The sequence below is a fragment of the Panthera pardus genome, unplaced genomic scaffold (assembly GCF_024362965.1).
Source record: "Panthera pardus isolate Hobbes unplaced genomic scaffold, ASM2436296v1 HiC_scaffold_7, whole genome shotgun sequence".
Classification (NCBI taxonomy): domain Eukaryota; kingdom Metazoa; phylum Chordata; class Mammalia; order Carnivora; family Felidae; genus Panthera; species Panthera pardus.
Window position 1 is genome coordinate 45,684,676 of NW_026527002.1, and position 16,660 is coordinate 45,701,335.

The window sequence follows — 16,660 nt, forward strand, 5'->3', positions numbered from 1 at the left end:
CTGTTTTTTAAGGCTTAAGACGTCACTTCTGAAAAAAAAAGGGGGGGGGATGGGGGAGTTACTTCTGGAATGGCATTTAAGCTAGGAAGAAATCCAGAGCATAAAATAGCAAAAATGTTCATATGACAGAAGATAAGATTCGATCTGAGCCACAGAAAGAGAGGTCAAAGATTAAATCAGAGTCATCTTTTATTAAAAGAATCAAGACTGGGAATAAGTTTCCTAAACACAAAGAAAATTCAATGAGGTTAATTAAATGATGTTAATAAGTATATTGATCCTGATGTGGAAGATATCTCAGGAAATTACATAGACACTGAAAACTAAACTCGATTCACATCAGTCAGAAAATGTGATATAAAATTCATGGACTGTGTAACTTATTAAAGACAAGTGACAATTTACTTATATTTATATTTAGCCTCCAAACATTCTTTGTGGAATTAGAAGGGTTATAGATAAAATTTAATATTTAGAAGTTAATTTTTTTAGTGAGTTAAACAACAAATTAAAATTTAGAACAGATTTTTGCAAATATCTCTCTTTCTAATTTACACTTTAAAATCGTCTTATTAAAATAATGCGTAAGAAGAGCTACATTTTACATCTCTGTGTAGAGTGTGTACACAGACATATACACACATCAGTTACCTAAAGACAAAGAAACTGTGACACTATACTCAAATTTTCCCCTCGTTTTAGTAATTTGTTCAACAACAGAACTTACCTCTTTCTTGTTGCTATTCTACAAATGGAACATCCCACCTCAAACCATTTTTGGAAAGAGGTACATTATAAACAATTTAGTAAATCTGATTATTAAAAAAACCCAATCTTGTCCAACTAGTCCGAATTTGTCACAATACTGATACCCAGCCTAGATAAAACAAGTGGAATCTGTGATTATAGTTCTGGAATTTTTACGTTTATTTTTATTTACTTGGAGAGATAGAGAGCAAGCAGGGGAGGGACAGAGACAGGGAGACAGAATCCCAGGCAGGATCCATGCTGTCAAGCTCAGGGCCCGATGTGGGGCTTAAACTCACGACCCGAACTGTGAGATCATGACCTAAGCCAAAGTCAAGAGTTGGACGCTTAACCGACTGAGCTACCCAGGCACCCTTATAGTTCTGGAATTTTAGAAAATACTTATGTGAAATGCATGACTTTACTAAGATTCTCATTGTGAATAATCACATGTCTAATAATTTACTTTTCACGTCTTCTTAGAAATCAATATGAAGTAAATTTTCTTTAACCAGAAGTCTGCTCAAATATGACACTAAATTGAAAGATTGAAATTATTGAGTAAATTCAATAGAACTTCTGAAAACATTTTATTTATATTTCATTTCAGATACTCATTTTCCAAATCTATAAGGCCATCTGTCTCAAGTTCAAAATTTGTAATATTATTTGGAAAACTATTTTTAAAAAGTGATCGAAGAACATTTCAACACATAGTGATGAAAGGCACAATTTTTAAAGGTTATGTGAAACAGTTAAATACATACATATGATAACATTAAAAATTCTTTATTTAAAAACACTGTTATTAAAATGGGTAAATATGACACAGTAAAATACTTTAAAGAAAACAGACATGGATTATGATATATACAAAATAGGAAATAAATCATCATCTGTCATTAATGGGAAAATTTGCATACTTTCAAAATATTCATAATTTTAAGTCAGACAAAACGTTGTTTAGAGGGAATGCTTCTTTTATATTTAAAGTCTCTTTAAAGGCGTTTTAAATTCCGCTTACTCTGGGCACTTCCTGGAAGAGCATCTTTTCTATTTCTTGGCTTTGCTGCTCCTCTGCTACACTCTTCAGACCCATGATAAGCACACAAACATAACACACAAAAGTCAAAACCACAGGCTGTGCGGCTACAGAGTCCCCTTTTCTTATATGGCTGGTACTTAGCAGGGGATTGGCACCTCGGGCAAGGTTTTAATGCTTCATCAATAAAAAGTGTTTTGGCAACCTGCAGTGAAAGCATACACACTAAATCTTCCAGTTTCATATAGAGAAACACTTTATGTCAAACTCTGAGTATTTATTTCTAATAATTTATGATAAATACTCACCTTAACATATTCTTCCTGTTTACTACTTAAGTGAGTAACAGAAGAGCTTGCTATAGGTGTTAAAACTTCTCCCCAAGGAGAACGTGTTGAAACTTGTTCTTTCTGAAAACCTGGCATCCTAGCCTGAGCTTGTACAGATCTTAAAGCTGATCGGTTTAAAAGATGGAGCCTAGTGGCAGCGTCCTCAACATTTAATAGAGCCCCCTGCGGCAAAAGATAAGAGGGGTCAATACGGTAATATCAAAAGTTCCAGAACAGTTTTCTGATGCACATGTATTTAAATGTTGAAAGTGGTTTCACACTAAATTCCACAAGAATTTTCTCCCTAAGCTTTCCCTTTTGGAAAATTTTTTCTCTCTCATCTAACATTTAAATGTCAAAGAAATATAAATGAACAAAATTAAAACAATAAATGTTAGCTTTAAGTTTGCAAGATTGGTTATTTTTCTCTTTAAGGCATGGGTTGGCAAACTTTTCCTGAAAAGGGCCAGATGGTATATATTTTACATTTTGCAGGCCAGATAGTCACAGCTACTCAACTGCCATTTTAGCAAAAGCAGCTGTAGAGATATGTAAATGAAAGAGCAAGGCTATGTTCCAATGCAACTGACTTTAGAAGCAGAAGTGACGGACAGGATTTGGCCCACAGACTGGCGTTTGCCAACCCTTGTTTTAAGCCAAGGTTTACGAAGAGGTGAATCTTTTTCAAGTTTGCCACGGGATATCATGGAATTCTCTGAAGGTTTCTTACCTTAGCCACACATCAGAAAAATAATGGGCCTGGTTAGACCATGAAATCCCATTCGCTTGGCTAGTTTTTACATGTAAATACTGGAGTCATTTTTACACTTACATTTTAAACAGGGAGGAAAAAAGGTACCTCTTATCTGAACCGGATTTCCATATTACTTCAATATTCAGCCAAGAAATATTTTCAATAAGGCTTCTATTTTGTTAAGGTTGATAATTGGCATTCTTAACCAATTATCAAAATACAATGTGAAGCTCCTCGTGTGTCTAACTAAAATTGTGTTTCTTCTCCCTTTCTCACAATTGGCTCCTAACAGTGAGAAGAGTGAAAATATGAGAAATTATAGTAGGATAAGTATAGGAAATAAGGTTAGCTGATCATGAAAAATTCCGTGATTAAGTTTAACAACATATACATAAGTGTGAAGGATAAATATTCATTTTCTGAAATTAAAATGAATACAACTGAACTTTTTCAAGGACTTGATGCATCTCTTTATAGTACATTTGTATAAATAATTTGCAGCCTAGGCCACAAGCACACAACACTAGAGCACACCAAAATTCTGACAAATTTTGATGCAGTTGGTAAACACAATGTGCGTAAATTTAAAAAAATGAAGAGAGATACATTGTTGAAACACATTTCAGCCACAGATTAAACATTCATTGATTTAATAAATATTTCTAGAACTCCTAAAGGTACCAAGTGAATAAAACAGTGTAACTCCTGTCCTCCTCGAGTTAAAATGTGTGCTGCCATCTCGGAACAAAAGGAGGCAAAGCAGTAAACAAAGGCACATGTTGGTGAATGCCAAAATTTTTCAAACATAGTCACATCATGTTGCCAGAAAATATTTAAATGTGAGAGTGAAGTCACCATGTGGTTGTTCATTTCCATGATTATAAAAGAACAGCGAAGAATACAGCAAACTAAGAAATGCAATGGAAAAGGTGTGGTATCCCAATTCTTATGCTCATTCTTATGGCTGCAAAGCAAAGAGATAGAATTGTGATCTTAATACACACAGCTGGTGTGTGCCTTCCAATTTTCACACATAAGGAGCTTTCAGAGATATTACACAAGTATGAGGAAAACCATTAAACAACTTTGTTTTACAATGTTTCTTTCTGGGTTAACGATACACATTAGGATAGCTCAAGTGGAAAGCAACTAGTCCATATCAGAACAGGAGTGCAAAGTGCACCGGGAAGAATGTTTCTAGGGACAAGAAGGAACAGGAAGAATACCTGATTTGTTTGGACTTACACAGAGGAGATTTCCAGTTCTGGTGGATAATAGGAGATGAATCAGGGATCTGTATAGAGAAACACTAAGCAAAACAAAAGAAAGTAACTGGGCAATTATTAACTCTGGAAAAAAAAAGTTATATAGGAAAAAAGGTGTATTCATAGTGTACTGCATGTTACAGCTGTCAATAACTCATAATAATCTCAACACATTCTTCATCATGTCAGCACCTAATTCTGACCGACTCCCACATGATGGTGTGGTTACAATGGTGAGACAGGAGAAAGGAATTCAGAGGGACAGGTGGGTGGGTAGGTAGTGGTAGTGGCGGTGAGAAGTTAGAGAACAAACACTCTCTCTAAAAAGTCAAGAAATAGCAGTAAAGGTGTGCTATTTAGAAATGTGGAGGTAAATCTCAGGAGGAACAACTGAAGAGTTGGAGGTAAGTGACTTGGGCGCAAGAATCAAGAGTGAGAAGGGATAGGCAGGAGAATGTGTTTTGTCCTAAGCCTCACAGTCCAATTGGACTTTTTAGACCATGTACTTGTTTTACTCTGAAAAAAAAAATTAAAAAGCAAACGAAAATAAGAAAAAAGTTCAAGTAAGGAAAAAAAAGTATAGTCTTTTGAGAAACAAAGTTAGAAAAGAAAAGTGGTGGCCAGGATATAAAGACAGAATATTTTATCTAGAATTACCTGAAGTGTTGCCAAACACAAGCAGGTCTCTTTCCCTGTAGGATGTACAATGTAAATGGAGCTAACAGGTTAATATTAGTAGGTGTTTGCTTAAAAACTGTTTTTTTAAGTAGGTCCTCAGCATATAAAGCAGCACTCTAATAAGATAAGAAGAAGGCAATTAATAATTTCACTATTATAAGCTCCCAGGATCAGAAGGCAGCAGTAAGTAGCCAGGGGCTGTGAATAAGTTGTAAGGCAATATCACAGGCAAGAAAGTAAAACTTTTCTTCAAAGTCAAATAGAAAGTCAATGTTTCAGTTAACTCAGTCCCTAGTATTTCATTGCAATGAGAAACCCACCAATCTGTGTCTAGGTGTTTATATCTGTTTGTACCATGCTTCATCTCAAGTATTGTGTTTTGTCAAATTAGAAATTTACATTATTCACGTTACCTAATGAAATAATAATTTATTAAATACTTTTTACTAGAACAAGAATAAGAGCATGAACTCACAGTTTCTGTCAGTAATGATGGGTAGGAAAAGGTTAAAAGTTGTGTATATAATACATATGGGTGCCAGAGTCATTAGATGCATTACATAAAGTTGTGTCCACAGGAAAAATTAGTCAGCTTCTACAGGACTTTTCCTGTACCCTCAAAGCTGGTCCTCAAATCTTCAAGAAAATACAAGCTTATGATACTTTACCAGTCCTAATCTGCCATGCTGACTCACCTCCAGGCCTTCCTGGATGCTAAACTCTCAGCTGAAACACTCTTCCCTGTCTTCACCTGGCTAACCACTCATTGGTCCTTCAGGTCTCAGTTGAGTTGCACTTTTTCTGAAAAGCCTTCTGTTGATTCTCAAGCATCAAATACTCCGTTTAAATGTTCTAACAGAGGGGCGCCTGGGTGGCTCAGTCAGTTGGGCGTAGGACTTCTGCTCAGGTCATGATTTCATGGTTCATGGGTTTGAGCCCCACGTCGGGCTCTGTGCTGACAGCTCAAAGCCTGGAGCCTGCTTCAAATTCTGTGTCTCCTTCTCTCTGCCCCTCCCTTGCTCGTGCTTTGTCTCTCAAAAATAAATAAGCGTTAAAAAAAAATGTTTTTTTAATGTTCCAGTAGAACTAATTCTGGCCTTCCTCTAACACACCTGTATTGTAATCACCTGTTTACTTGTAACACTCACAGGGCATGAGCTCCAAGAGAGCAGAGATCATTTCAAAAAGGTTCACAATTGTAATCTGAGCAATTGGCACAATAATAGCCACTCAAAAGGCTAAATAGAAAATGCTATAAGGATATCCAATTATGAATAAGACCCAGCATAGCACCAGTATTCAAACACTGCACACACACCCAAACAACATAATCCCACAAGACGCTCTTGATGTTAGGTTATCTACTCCACTTATGGACTGGAAGGAAATGGAGTTGGGGAAAAGTAAAACATTCGTGAGTGAATGTTTGGTAAATGGAAAAAGTTAAAAGATAGCAGGAAAACCAAATTGGGCTGTCCAGCAATATGAGATTATTATTTTTACAAATCCATTTGAGAAAAGTATTATATACGTTACCTCAGAATCTGTTTTCAGTTGTGAGATGTAAAATTTCCTCCTCCGATTTGCGTTTTTATCTTGAACAATAATTTCACGCCAATTTCTGCTTACTTTCCAAACACTATAACATAAAGGTCAGTTTTATATTGTATATATTCCACAAAATTAACTTTTTTTTTTTTTTTTTGCCAATGGCAATAAGAAAAACTTAAAAAGATTCTGGACAATAAATTTAAACCTAAATATTTACATTAAAAATATGATTTGATCTACATTGTTGTTTCATATTATTTCACCATATGAAAGAATTCCTATTAAAACATTAAATATATGCCAGCATTATATCAATAAATTATCTTATAAATGGTTAACAGAAAAACATAGTTTCGTATAAGACCAATATGAGCCCACTGAGAGAATGATTAAGAGGATTTAACTTCAAATGTGACCCAACAATAAAAAAATTAGAACACAACATGCAGAAAATGATTATCACCTATACAGTCCAAGAGGTTTTTTATCTGTTTCTCCTATTAAATCTATAGGAGGAAATCTACCATTGTTGATTAAACTTAGCAAATCTATCATTGTTGATTAAACAAATGTAAGAACTATCAACAATTCATTAGAAGTAGTAGGTGCCAAATAACGATTATTATGATGGCTAGCACTCCAAAGTTTCTATTTTATAAACCAAAGTTTATGAGAATGAAGCAGCTAAAGAAAAAAAACCCCGACTTACATCCAGTGATTGCCTATTTGTCAATAACTTTGGCTATACTAATTATTAAAGAAAAATAATCTTTCAAGTGTTACTCTGCTCTTTTTTTACTACTCTAACTTAAATCACTCAAAGGGAGTAAGACCAGACAGCTAAAAAAAAAAAAAAAAAAAAAAAAGTCCCTTGTTGTTACAGAGGTAATAAGTACTTGAGTTGTTAAGCTGGCGTACTTCCCAATTGTCATGGCCACTTCAGTTGCCTTGCCTCTCCCCAAGCCAATACGTGGGTCTTATATCAGATTAAGGAGAGAGAAAGGCAGATAGACACCTATTAATGGGGAAGAAATGAACTATATAATTGGATATTTGCCAGTTATTTCAACTGACCATAATCTCTCACATTACCAAGAATAAACACTACTAACATTATACATGCATTCTACAGTACAAATACTATAAATCTGAAGGCGTGGGGAGAAGAGGTAATTATTAAAATATGATTGAATATCAACTACTCCCACAAATGAGCACCCAAAAGTATTACTCAATTTTTAACTCATCTATATCCAAATACTCCAGCATATAAAAATAAAATTCCTGTATTTCAGCCATCCCTTTGATTTTATTAAACAACTATCCCATTTGAACATTTTTTTAAAGGCACATATATACAGGTGCACTAATCTGTTTATTATCCTACTTGGGTTACACCAAGTACGTTCCTAATCAAGTCTATTTAGAAAGGCCTTAAACCTTAATGTGAGTTTGTGGGACACTATTGGATTAGAAATCAGAGGGCTCAGTTATAGACCTAGATATATTCCTATGTCCTTGAATGACTGCTGGCAGATCACTTAACTTCTCTGGAACTCAGTTTCCTCATCTGAAAAATATGTGACTAGACTAGATGTTTAATGACTAGACTTCCATCTATGAAATTCTATGATTTTCTACAATAGCCTACAATTAATTTGTGGAGGAAAGGTGAAGAAGGTTTCAAATAGAGGTAGTGGCCATAAAAACAGCAAGGATTCTATGAACCAAACTTTTGACATATCCCTATGGAAAAACAAATTTACAAACTCTCCCACATGTCCTCCCCCAACTGCCACTTGCAGAAGTCCCGTTCCACAAGGCTTCCCTCCTTCTGGCCATGGCATTCCCAAGGGTCTCATCTTCTGATAGTCCTGCAACTCCCCAAAATTACCAGTATGAACACAGTCTCACTTTAGTCTTTGTAACCCTAGTTCCCACCCTTAATAATCCTAAATGTCTGTTTCTCTTTAATTATGTAGCAGCATTTAACATACTGAAATTTCTGTTAGCACAAATTCTTGTTTCTAATTCCTTGAAATTTTCAAAAGCAATTACCTTCCATGGCACCGTTGGCAATGAAAATGAACTAATCCGTATTCCCTTGGTCTCTAGAAAAACTAAGCCCTAAAATGAAAGCTAACCGTCATTTTGTATTCTAGAACTTAGATTCAATAACTAAATGGTATCCTTTGTATGTTGCCCTTTCTTAGTCAACATAACATTTTACAATATTTCTGACCAAGTGTCCTAACATTAATCCAATTTGCAATCTGACAACAGGATATGGACTATTAAATCATCAAATAACTTTCATGGAATAAAGCTTGCCAGTCTTGAAAATTTAAAGTTCGACTTTTAGAAACTCTCTTCCCAAATGACAGTGCCATGAACCTTACCCAGAAGACTATATTGACGCATCTGAAACAGGATTTAAAAATTTTTTTTTAATGTTTATTTATTTTTGAGACAGAGAGAGACAGAGAATGAAAAGGGGAGGGTCAGAGAGAGGGAGACACAGAATCTGAAGCAGGCTCCAGGCTCTGAGCTGTCAGCACAGAGCCTGACGCGGGGCTCAAACTCACGGACTGTGAGATCATGACCTGAGCCGAAGCCAGATGCTTAACTGACTGAGCCACCCAGGCGCCCCTGAAACAGGATTTTAACAGAAAGAACCTATGTTACTAAGCTCTAGTAATATAGTAACTTTAGGGAAGTTCACTAAACCACCTTTGATAAAGTGTGAGACAACCAAAGAGAGAGATAATAAAACAAATAAAAAACAGGACAACTGTTCAACTCATAGAAAAGCTTTCCAATTAAAAAAAAAAAAAGTGATAAGAAGGAAGTTTTATTTCAGAAAAAAAAAAAAATTTCTTACCTGAATAGGCTTTCTGCAGTCAAGGAATCTAAAACCATAGCAAGAATATGCTTTAAATTTCTATATTTTAATTCTGTTAAGACGTCCAGTTTCTCTATACCCATTTTCTTGCCAATCAGTCCTGTAAGTACACACTGTAGCACGGCTATTTGCCCCCCATCCCTTTCTTCTAAGAATTCATGTGCACCATTCTGCTGGAATCTTTTTCTTTTGTTTCTCATGAAGAGCTCGTGCACTAACTGCAAGGCTGGGGTCTTTGATAAATTCTTAAAGCTTAACATCTTAGTGTCACTGCTCAGCTGACTCTCTGAGTGGTCTGAGGCAGCTGCTGGTGTTGTTTTAGAGTCAGAGTGGTCAGTCTGCTTTTCCCCTTCTGTCTCAGATTGTGAGCCATGCTCCTCCAGGGTGGACAATCTTCTCAGCCTTCTAAGATGCCTTGACTTTTTTATGGTACTCTCCACTCTGACAGTTCCCTTATGTTTCTGAAGTTCTTGAAAAGAACCCTCCTGGTCAGAGAGGGAATCTTCTGATTTTTCCAAGCAAAGTGAGTTAAAACCACTGTCTTCAGGTGTTGAAATATTGCCCCTCACTTTAGTTGAAGGGGAGAGCCTTTGACTTGCATTAAATTTAATGTTTGCTACAAGATTACTTATTGGAGTCACACGTATGTCCTCATCTGTCCCACAAGTTGTTGCACTAACAGAGGAGCCCAGAGGTTTGGGATATGTATTCTCATCATTAACAAACAGACTGCTATCACTAAGGTCATATGTGATAGAGTCTCTAAAACTATTGCCCTGAATCGGAGATAGACATTCAACTTCAAACAGGCTACAGTCATCTTTGGAATCATCAACTGTGGAAGTCTTCTGTTGAGAAAAATTAAGTCTCAATTTTTGACTGCTAGAGGTTGCTTCTTCTGTCTTCAAAGTACTAGTAACTAAAGGACTAAAACTGTTTTGCCGTGGAAGACCTGAAACATGGCTTGGAATATTTTTTTCTAAGTTGAGGACTTGGTTCATACTACTTTCTAGAGAACTATTTTGTGATTCAAAGTCCCCTGTTAGAAGAGAGAAAGATATGTCCAACCTTCTGCGCTGCAAAAATTTTTTCCCACTGAGTTTAGGAGTTTCACAAAGTTCGGGGCTTTTCTCCTTTTCCTTCCTAGAAAAGACACCTCTCTTTTTTTGAGTTGGAGATTCTAAAGGATGAGTCAAGCCCAGATCTGAAGTTTCAGTATGTTCATGGATTAATGGTGGGCCTTTTCCTTTCTTTCCAAAAAATTCTTTACCTGTATTCTCATTGTTGCAAGGCTGTAACAACTCATTGTAGCCACTGTCTTGAAATGAAGATGTGGAACAGTAGCCTCTGAAGCTGGAATACGTGAAATTGACAGGAGAGTCCACCTCATTTTCTGCTCCAGGGCAAGTCTGACCTAAATGTCTCTCTGACATCTTCAAAAGCTCTGTTTCTACAGAGGAAAACAAATTTTATTCTTCCTTTGAAATGAGGAGTTTGGCAGCTTACACCAAAATACATTTGTTAGGACTATAGATAATAATAGAAAATGCTATGGCAATAAAAAAAAGTTACTTTAAAAAACAAATCTACTCTAATATATACTCAAGTGTATCTTACTTAAGCCAACTTTTAACATCCTAAAAACCAAAACTTTTGGGTTATACATATTCACAGATTACTTGATAAGCTTAGTCTAAGCACCATGCACAAATATTTTCTTGAACTACACTTGAGAAAAAAAATCTGACGGCATCATTTTTAGATAACCTTATGATATTAACAACATTGATGTGCATAATTATAGTTTTAATATTTTAGCTATTTCTCTTGGCCTGTATCTAGTCAGTTGGATATTTCCCTTCAAAATTCTGGGTTATAAGTAAAGCTGCTTAAACAAACTATATGCTAATTTTTAAACACGTCTCTGGAAAGGTGTCAAATGAGTACTGCCACTAGATTTAACTGCAATCTGCCTAAGCAACTCCAGGATAATGTTATTCATACTTGTAACATAGGCCTGTCACAGAAATCCAGTCCCCATGACTGCTCTCAACGTCTGAATTTCCAGACTTATTACTTTGAAAAGACTCCCTGGCTTATTGATAAATTACTAATACATTCTTCTTGAGCTAACTAAAATGAACCCGTGCCACACAGACATAGGGCCATTACAAACTTGGCATGTTATGCTTATTCATGTGTCATTTTGTAAATATTTTGAGACATAACATCCACTTGCAGGCCTGATTTCACAGATAACAGACAACTATTTATGGGAAACGCACCCCTTATAATATTCTTGAAATTGCGAGCACAGAATTCAAGTAAATTACTTAATAAGTTACTCAGTAATTATATTTGTAAGAAACAACACAAGGAAATACTTTACTCCTTAACCTTTTTAAACAGTATTATCACATTCCTCCTTTTTAGAAACTCAAATCTTAACCCAGAGGGCACTAAGGGAAGAAAATCGTCACAGTTTCTGGTATTTTTCCTGATTATTCAAAGGACACTAAGAAAACTGTCATTCTTTTAAAGTTTTCTCCAGACCAAATGCATGGTTTTTCTCTATTAAAAGATCCTAGGAAGAAAAATTTTAGTTGACTACAATGGGAAAGGAATATATTTATGCCTAGGTTACACCAGTTAAGTATACAAGTGAATGAGTTTTTAAAAACAACAAATCACTACTCCAACCACAAAACAAAACAGTTTCTTTATGGTAAAATGATCACTGGAAGATTATTACTGGGCAAAGTATCTATGTGTTTTTCAACCTTTTAAACTTACATTCAATTTTGGTAAATTTGATACATGTTCTCTTCCCATCTAGATCCCCTCAGATTATGAGAATGGCTGCTATCTTCTGTTCGTGCTTACCAGCCAAGATCATCAAACTTTGCTTTCTATAATTTGTATTATATTTTCAAACAAAATATTAAGTTAATGACATATAATGAGCTTCCAAATTACACCTCTACCCATGAATATTTCCCCCTGAGAATCATTCTATTAAGTTAAAATTAGGTCGCGAAATCCTTCTAAAAAGAGCAAATGTAACAATTCGACGTCACCACTAGGTGTCTCACAGTGCTAGAATCTGGGAAACCGAGGCAAATTGTTAGAAACAAAATGGGGATGCAGATATCATCCTCTCCCCCCACCAACCATAGGCCACTTGATACAAACACATATATATATATATATAAATCTAATTTCTTCTGTTCATCTATACATTCGAAGTTGCCTCCAATGTGCTTTTCTCTGCTGTCATCATGCTCATCTTTCCATTTTCCCAAGATGTTGGTCTTAAGCAAAACTTGGCTGTTCAAAACTTAATTTTTAAACTCTTTTTTTTAAATTTTTTTTTAACGTTTATTTTTTATTTTTGAGATAGAGAGAGACAGAGCATGAACAGGGGAGGGGCAGAGAGAGAGGGAGACACAGAATCTGAAGCAGGCTCCAGGCTCTGAGCTGTTAGCACAGAGCCCGACACGGGGCTCGAACTCTCAGACCGTGAGATCACGACCCGAGCCAAAGTTGGACGCTTAACCGACTGAGCCACCCAGGCGCCCCAAAACTTAATTTTTAAATCTTTTAAACAGACACATGTAGAATTATGAAATTCCCATTGACATATTTAATTTTACCGACTCAACAGTTCACTGATTAATCAAATGAGCCTCCTTAATACTCATGTTTAAAAAATTGTTAAAGCTTATTTATTTATTTTGAGAGAAAGTGTGAGAGAGAGAGAGAGAGAGAGAGACAGAGAGACAGAGAGACAGAGAGAGAGAAAGAAAGTGAGCCAGCAGGGAACAGGCAGAGAAAGGGAGGGAGAGAATCCCAAGCAGGTTCTGTGCTGTCAGCACAGAGCCCAATGCAGGGCTCGATCTCATGACGATCCGTGAGATTATGACCTGAGCCAAACTCAAGAGTCAGAATCTTAACCAACTGAGCCACGGAGGCACCCCTCCTTGATACTCATTTTTAAAAACCAGATTCCTGAATGTTGAGAACATGTATCTCTACAGTGCTCTCAAGAAAGAAAAAATTGGCAAGGATGGGGAGAAAAGGGAACCTTCATGAACTGTTGGTGGGAATGCAAATTGGTTCAGCTACTATGGAAAACAGTATGGAGGTTCCTTAAAAATTAAAGATAGAACTATCAAACAATCTAGTAATTCCACTTCTGGATATTTATCCAAAGAAAATGAAAACACTAATTTGAAAAGATGTATGCACCCCATGCTCATTGCAGCATTATTTACAATAGCCAAGATATGAAAGCAACCTAAGCGTCCATCAATAGATGAACTAATAAAAATAAGGTACATATATGCAATAAAATATTACTCTGCCATAAAAAAAAAACTCTTGCCATTTGTGACAACATGGAAGGACTCATAGGGTATTATGCTAAGAAGAATAAGTCAGACAAAAACAAATACCATATGATTTCACTTATATGTGGAATCTAAGAAACAAAACAAATTAACAAACAAAACAGAAACAGACTCATAGAGAACAAACTTGTGGTTGCCAGAGGCGATGAGGGTAGGGGGTGGTCTAAATATGTGAAGGGGATTAAGAGGTACAAACTTCTACAGTGACATGCAGAAGAATGAACCTGGACCACTTTCTTACACCAGACACAAAAATAAACTCAAAATGGATGAAAGACCTAAATGTAAGACAGGAAGCCATCAAAATCCTCAAGGAGAAAGCAGGCAAAAAACTCTTTGATCTTGGTGACAGCAACTTCTTACTCAACATGTTTCCGGAGGCAAGGGAAACAAAAGCAAAATTTATTTTGATGGGACCTCATCAAAATAAAAAGCTTCTGCACAGCAAAGGAAACAATCAGCAAAACCAAAAGGCAACTGACAGAATGGGAGAAGATATTTGCAAATGATATGTCAGATAAAGGGTTAGTATCCAAAATCTATAAAGAATTTATCAAACTCAACACCCAAAAAAACAAATAATCCAGTGAAGAAATGGGCAAAAGACTTGAATAGACACTTCTCCAAAGAAGACATCCAGATCGGTAACCGACACATGAAAAAATGCTCAACATCACTCATCATCAGGGCAATACAAATCAAAACCACCTTCCACCTGTCGGAATGGCTAACATTAACAACTCAGGCAACAACAGATGTTGGCGAGGATGCAGAGAAAGAGGATCTCTTTTCTATTGTTGGTGGCAATGCAAGCTGGTGCAGCCACTCTGTCAAACAGTATGGAGGTTCCTCAAAAAACTAAAACTAGAACTACCCTACGAGCCAGCAGTTGCACTACTAGGCATTTATCCAGGGGATACAGGTGTGCTGTTTCGAAGGGACACAGGCACCCCCATGTTTATAGCAGCACTATCAACAATAGCCAAAGTATGGAAAGAGCCCAAATGCCCACTGATGGGTGAATGGATAAAGATGTGGTATATATACAATGGAGTACTACTCGGCAATCAAAAAGAATGAAATCTTGCCATTTGCAACTACGTGGATGGAACTGGAGGGTATTATGTTAAGCGAAATTAGTCAGAGAAAGACAAAAATCATATGATTTCACTCATATGAGGACTTTAAGAGACGCAACAGATGAACATAAGGGAAGGGAAACAAAAATAATATAAAAACAGGGAGGGGACAAAACAGAAGAGACTCATAAATATGGAGAACAAACTGAGGGTTGCTGGAGGGGTTGTGGGAGGGGGGATGGGCTAAATGGGTAAGAGGCACTAAGGAATCTACTCCTGAAATCATTTTGGCACTATATGCTAACCAATTTGGATGTAAATTTTAAAAAATTAAAAAAAATTTTAAAAAAGAGGTACAAACTTCTAGTTGTAAAATAAGTCATGGGACTGTAATATATGCCATAGGGAATATAGTGAATAATGCTGTAGCAACTTTTTATAATGACAGATAATAGACCTATCAAGGTGATCACTTTGTAATATATAAAAATATAGAATCATTGTGTTGTACACCTGACACTAATATTGTATGTCAATTATAATTCAATTTTTAAGAACACTTGTTAGAGAATGAAATACTTACTACTTAACTATATAAAAAACAAATTTTCTTCATTTGTTAAATTGGAAAATCTTACCATCAGTAAATCTTGAGCTCTTAGATGTCAGTTATGAGGGCTTCCAAACAAGAAAATCTTTCACTCTGCCTTTAAAATTCATGCCAAAGTAATACCACTTAAAGAGAAACGTGCAGCAGCACGTGACTGCTAAAATCGGAAAGGTACGTAAAGCACATGCTGCAGGGATTATTTCTAACATATGAAAAGGCCTAAATCACTTCGAATTTCCTCCAGCTTTCCAAATAATAGTAATTTCAATATCCTTGTTTTCTCCAGCTAGTCTCGGAACTGAGGAATCTTCCCAAAATCGGGTTTTTGAAAATGCAGTGTAAGCCGCAGCGCTGTCATTGACTTCCCCAAGGTGCTGTCGGCGGGTGGGTGGTTAACGGTCTCACCAGGGCGTCCTTTGGCCCCGCTCGTCCCTCCCCGACCTTCCCAAGGCCAGGCTGGCGGCGGCCCGGGGTCGCCTCGGTTCCGCCGCCACGGCTCAGGGCCCAGAACGCCACCGAGAGGCCGAGGGCGGGTGGGCGTCACCAGGAGCGGAGCGAGCGGGCAAGAGGCCGGCTTAGGGGCCCCTCTCTAGTCCCAGCACCTAGAAAGCAAAGTGGGCCCCGGGCCGGCGGACGACCAGACGCCCGCTAGCGGGCACACACCTGAGCCCCCCACTCCCGCCCACCTGGAGACCGAGGCGCGCCCGCACCGACCGGGCCGCGGGGCCAGGCGGGAGGGGAGACAGGCAGCCGCCGCTGGGTGCGTCAGGCAGGAGCCGCCGCCTCGCCCCCAGGGATGCCCGGCTATGGCAACCCCCACGCCACGTTCGCGTGGGGCCGCCGAGATTCCCTCCTTCAGTTTGAACTGCCCGCCCTGAGTAACCGCTACGCGCCGCCGCGCCGCCCCGCCTCGCCCCGCGCCGCCCCTTCCTCCAGCTCCGCGACGCCCCCGCCGGCCGCCCAGCGATCCGCAGGCTCTGGTCCGGCTTCTCCCAGAGGAGTCTCGTCCTTTTCCCACCCTTCCACCCCCACCACAAGCGCAGCCGGGCTTTCTAACTTCATGGGCTCTGTCTCTCCCCATTCTCACTTTGGGAAGCATTGTGTATCCAAGCTACTAGGTCCTGCAGCGAGATGCCAATAAACATAATGTAGGTGAATGTTTGCTTGACAATGTTTCCGAGATAATCAGGTATAAAAAGCAGGTTACAAACCAAATGACGCCTTTTAGAAGTATAGATACACACAGGATATAGATATACACAGGATGAGGTCGGAACGGTATGACTTTACAGTA

The 16,660-nt window shown here is 37.7% G+C and overlaps 1 protein-coding gene across 1 annotated transcript; it reads right to left on the reverse strand.

Moving 5' to 3' along the window:
* Positions 1 to 1,301: 1,301 nt before the first annotated feature.
* On the reverse strand, positions 1,302 to 16,447 carry FBXO43 (F-box protein 43). Its single transcript, XM_053896162.1, is given in 8 exon segments — positions 1,302 to 1,994; positions 2,098 to 2,301; positions 6,352 to 6,454; positions 9,248 to 10,718; positions 15,395 to 15,423; positions 15,425 to 15,463; positions 15,666 to 15,953; positions 16,053 to 16,447. Coding segments are annotated over 8 exon segments (2,778 nt in total). The 3' UTR covers positions 1,302 to 1,745.
* Between the last annotated feature and the right edge of the window lie 213 nt (positions 16,448 to 16,660).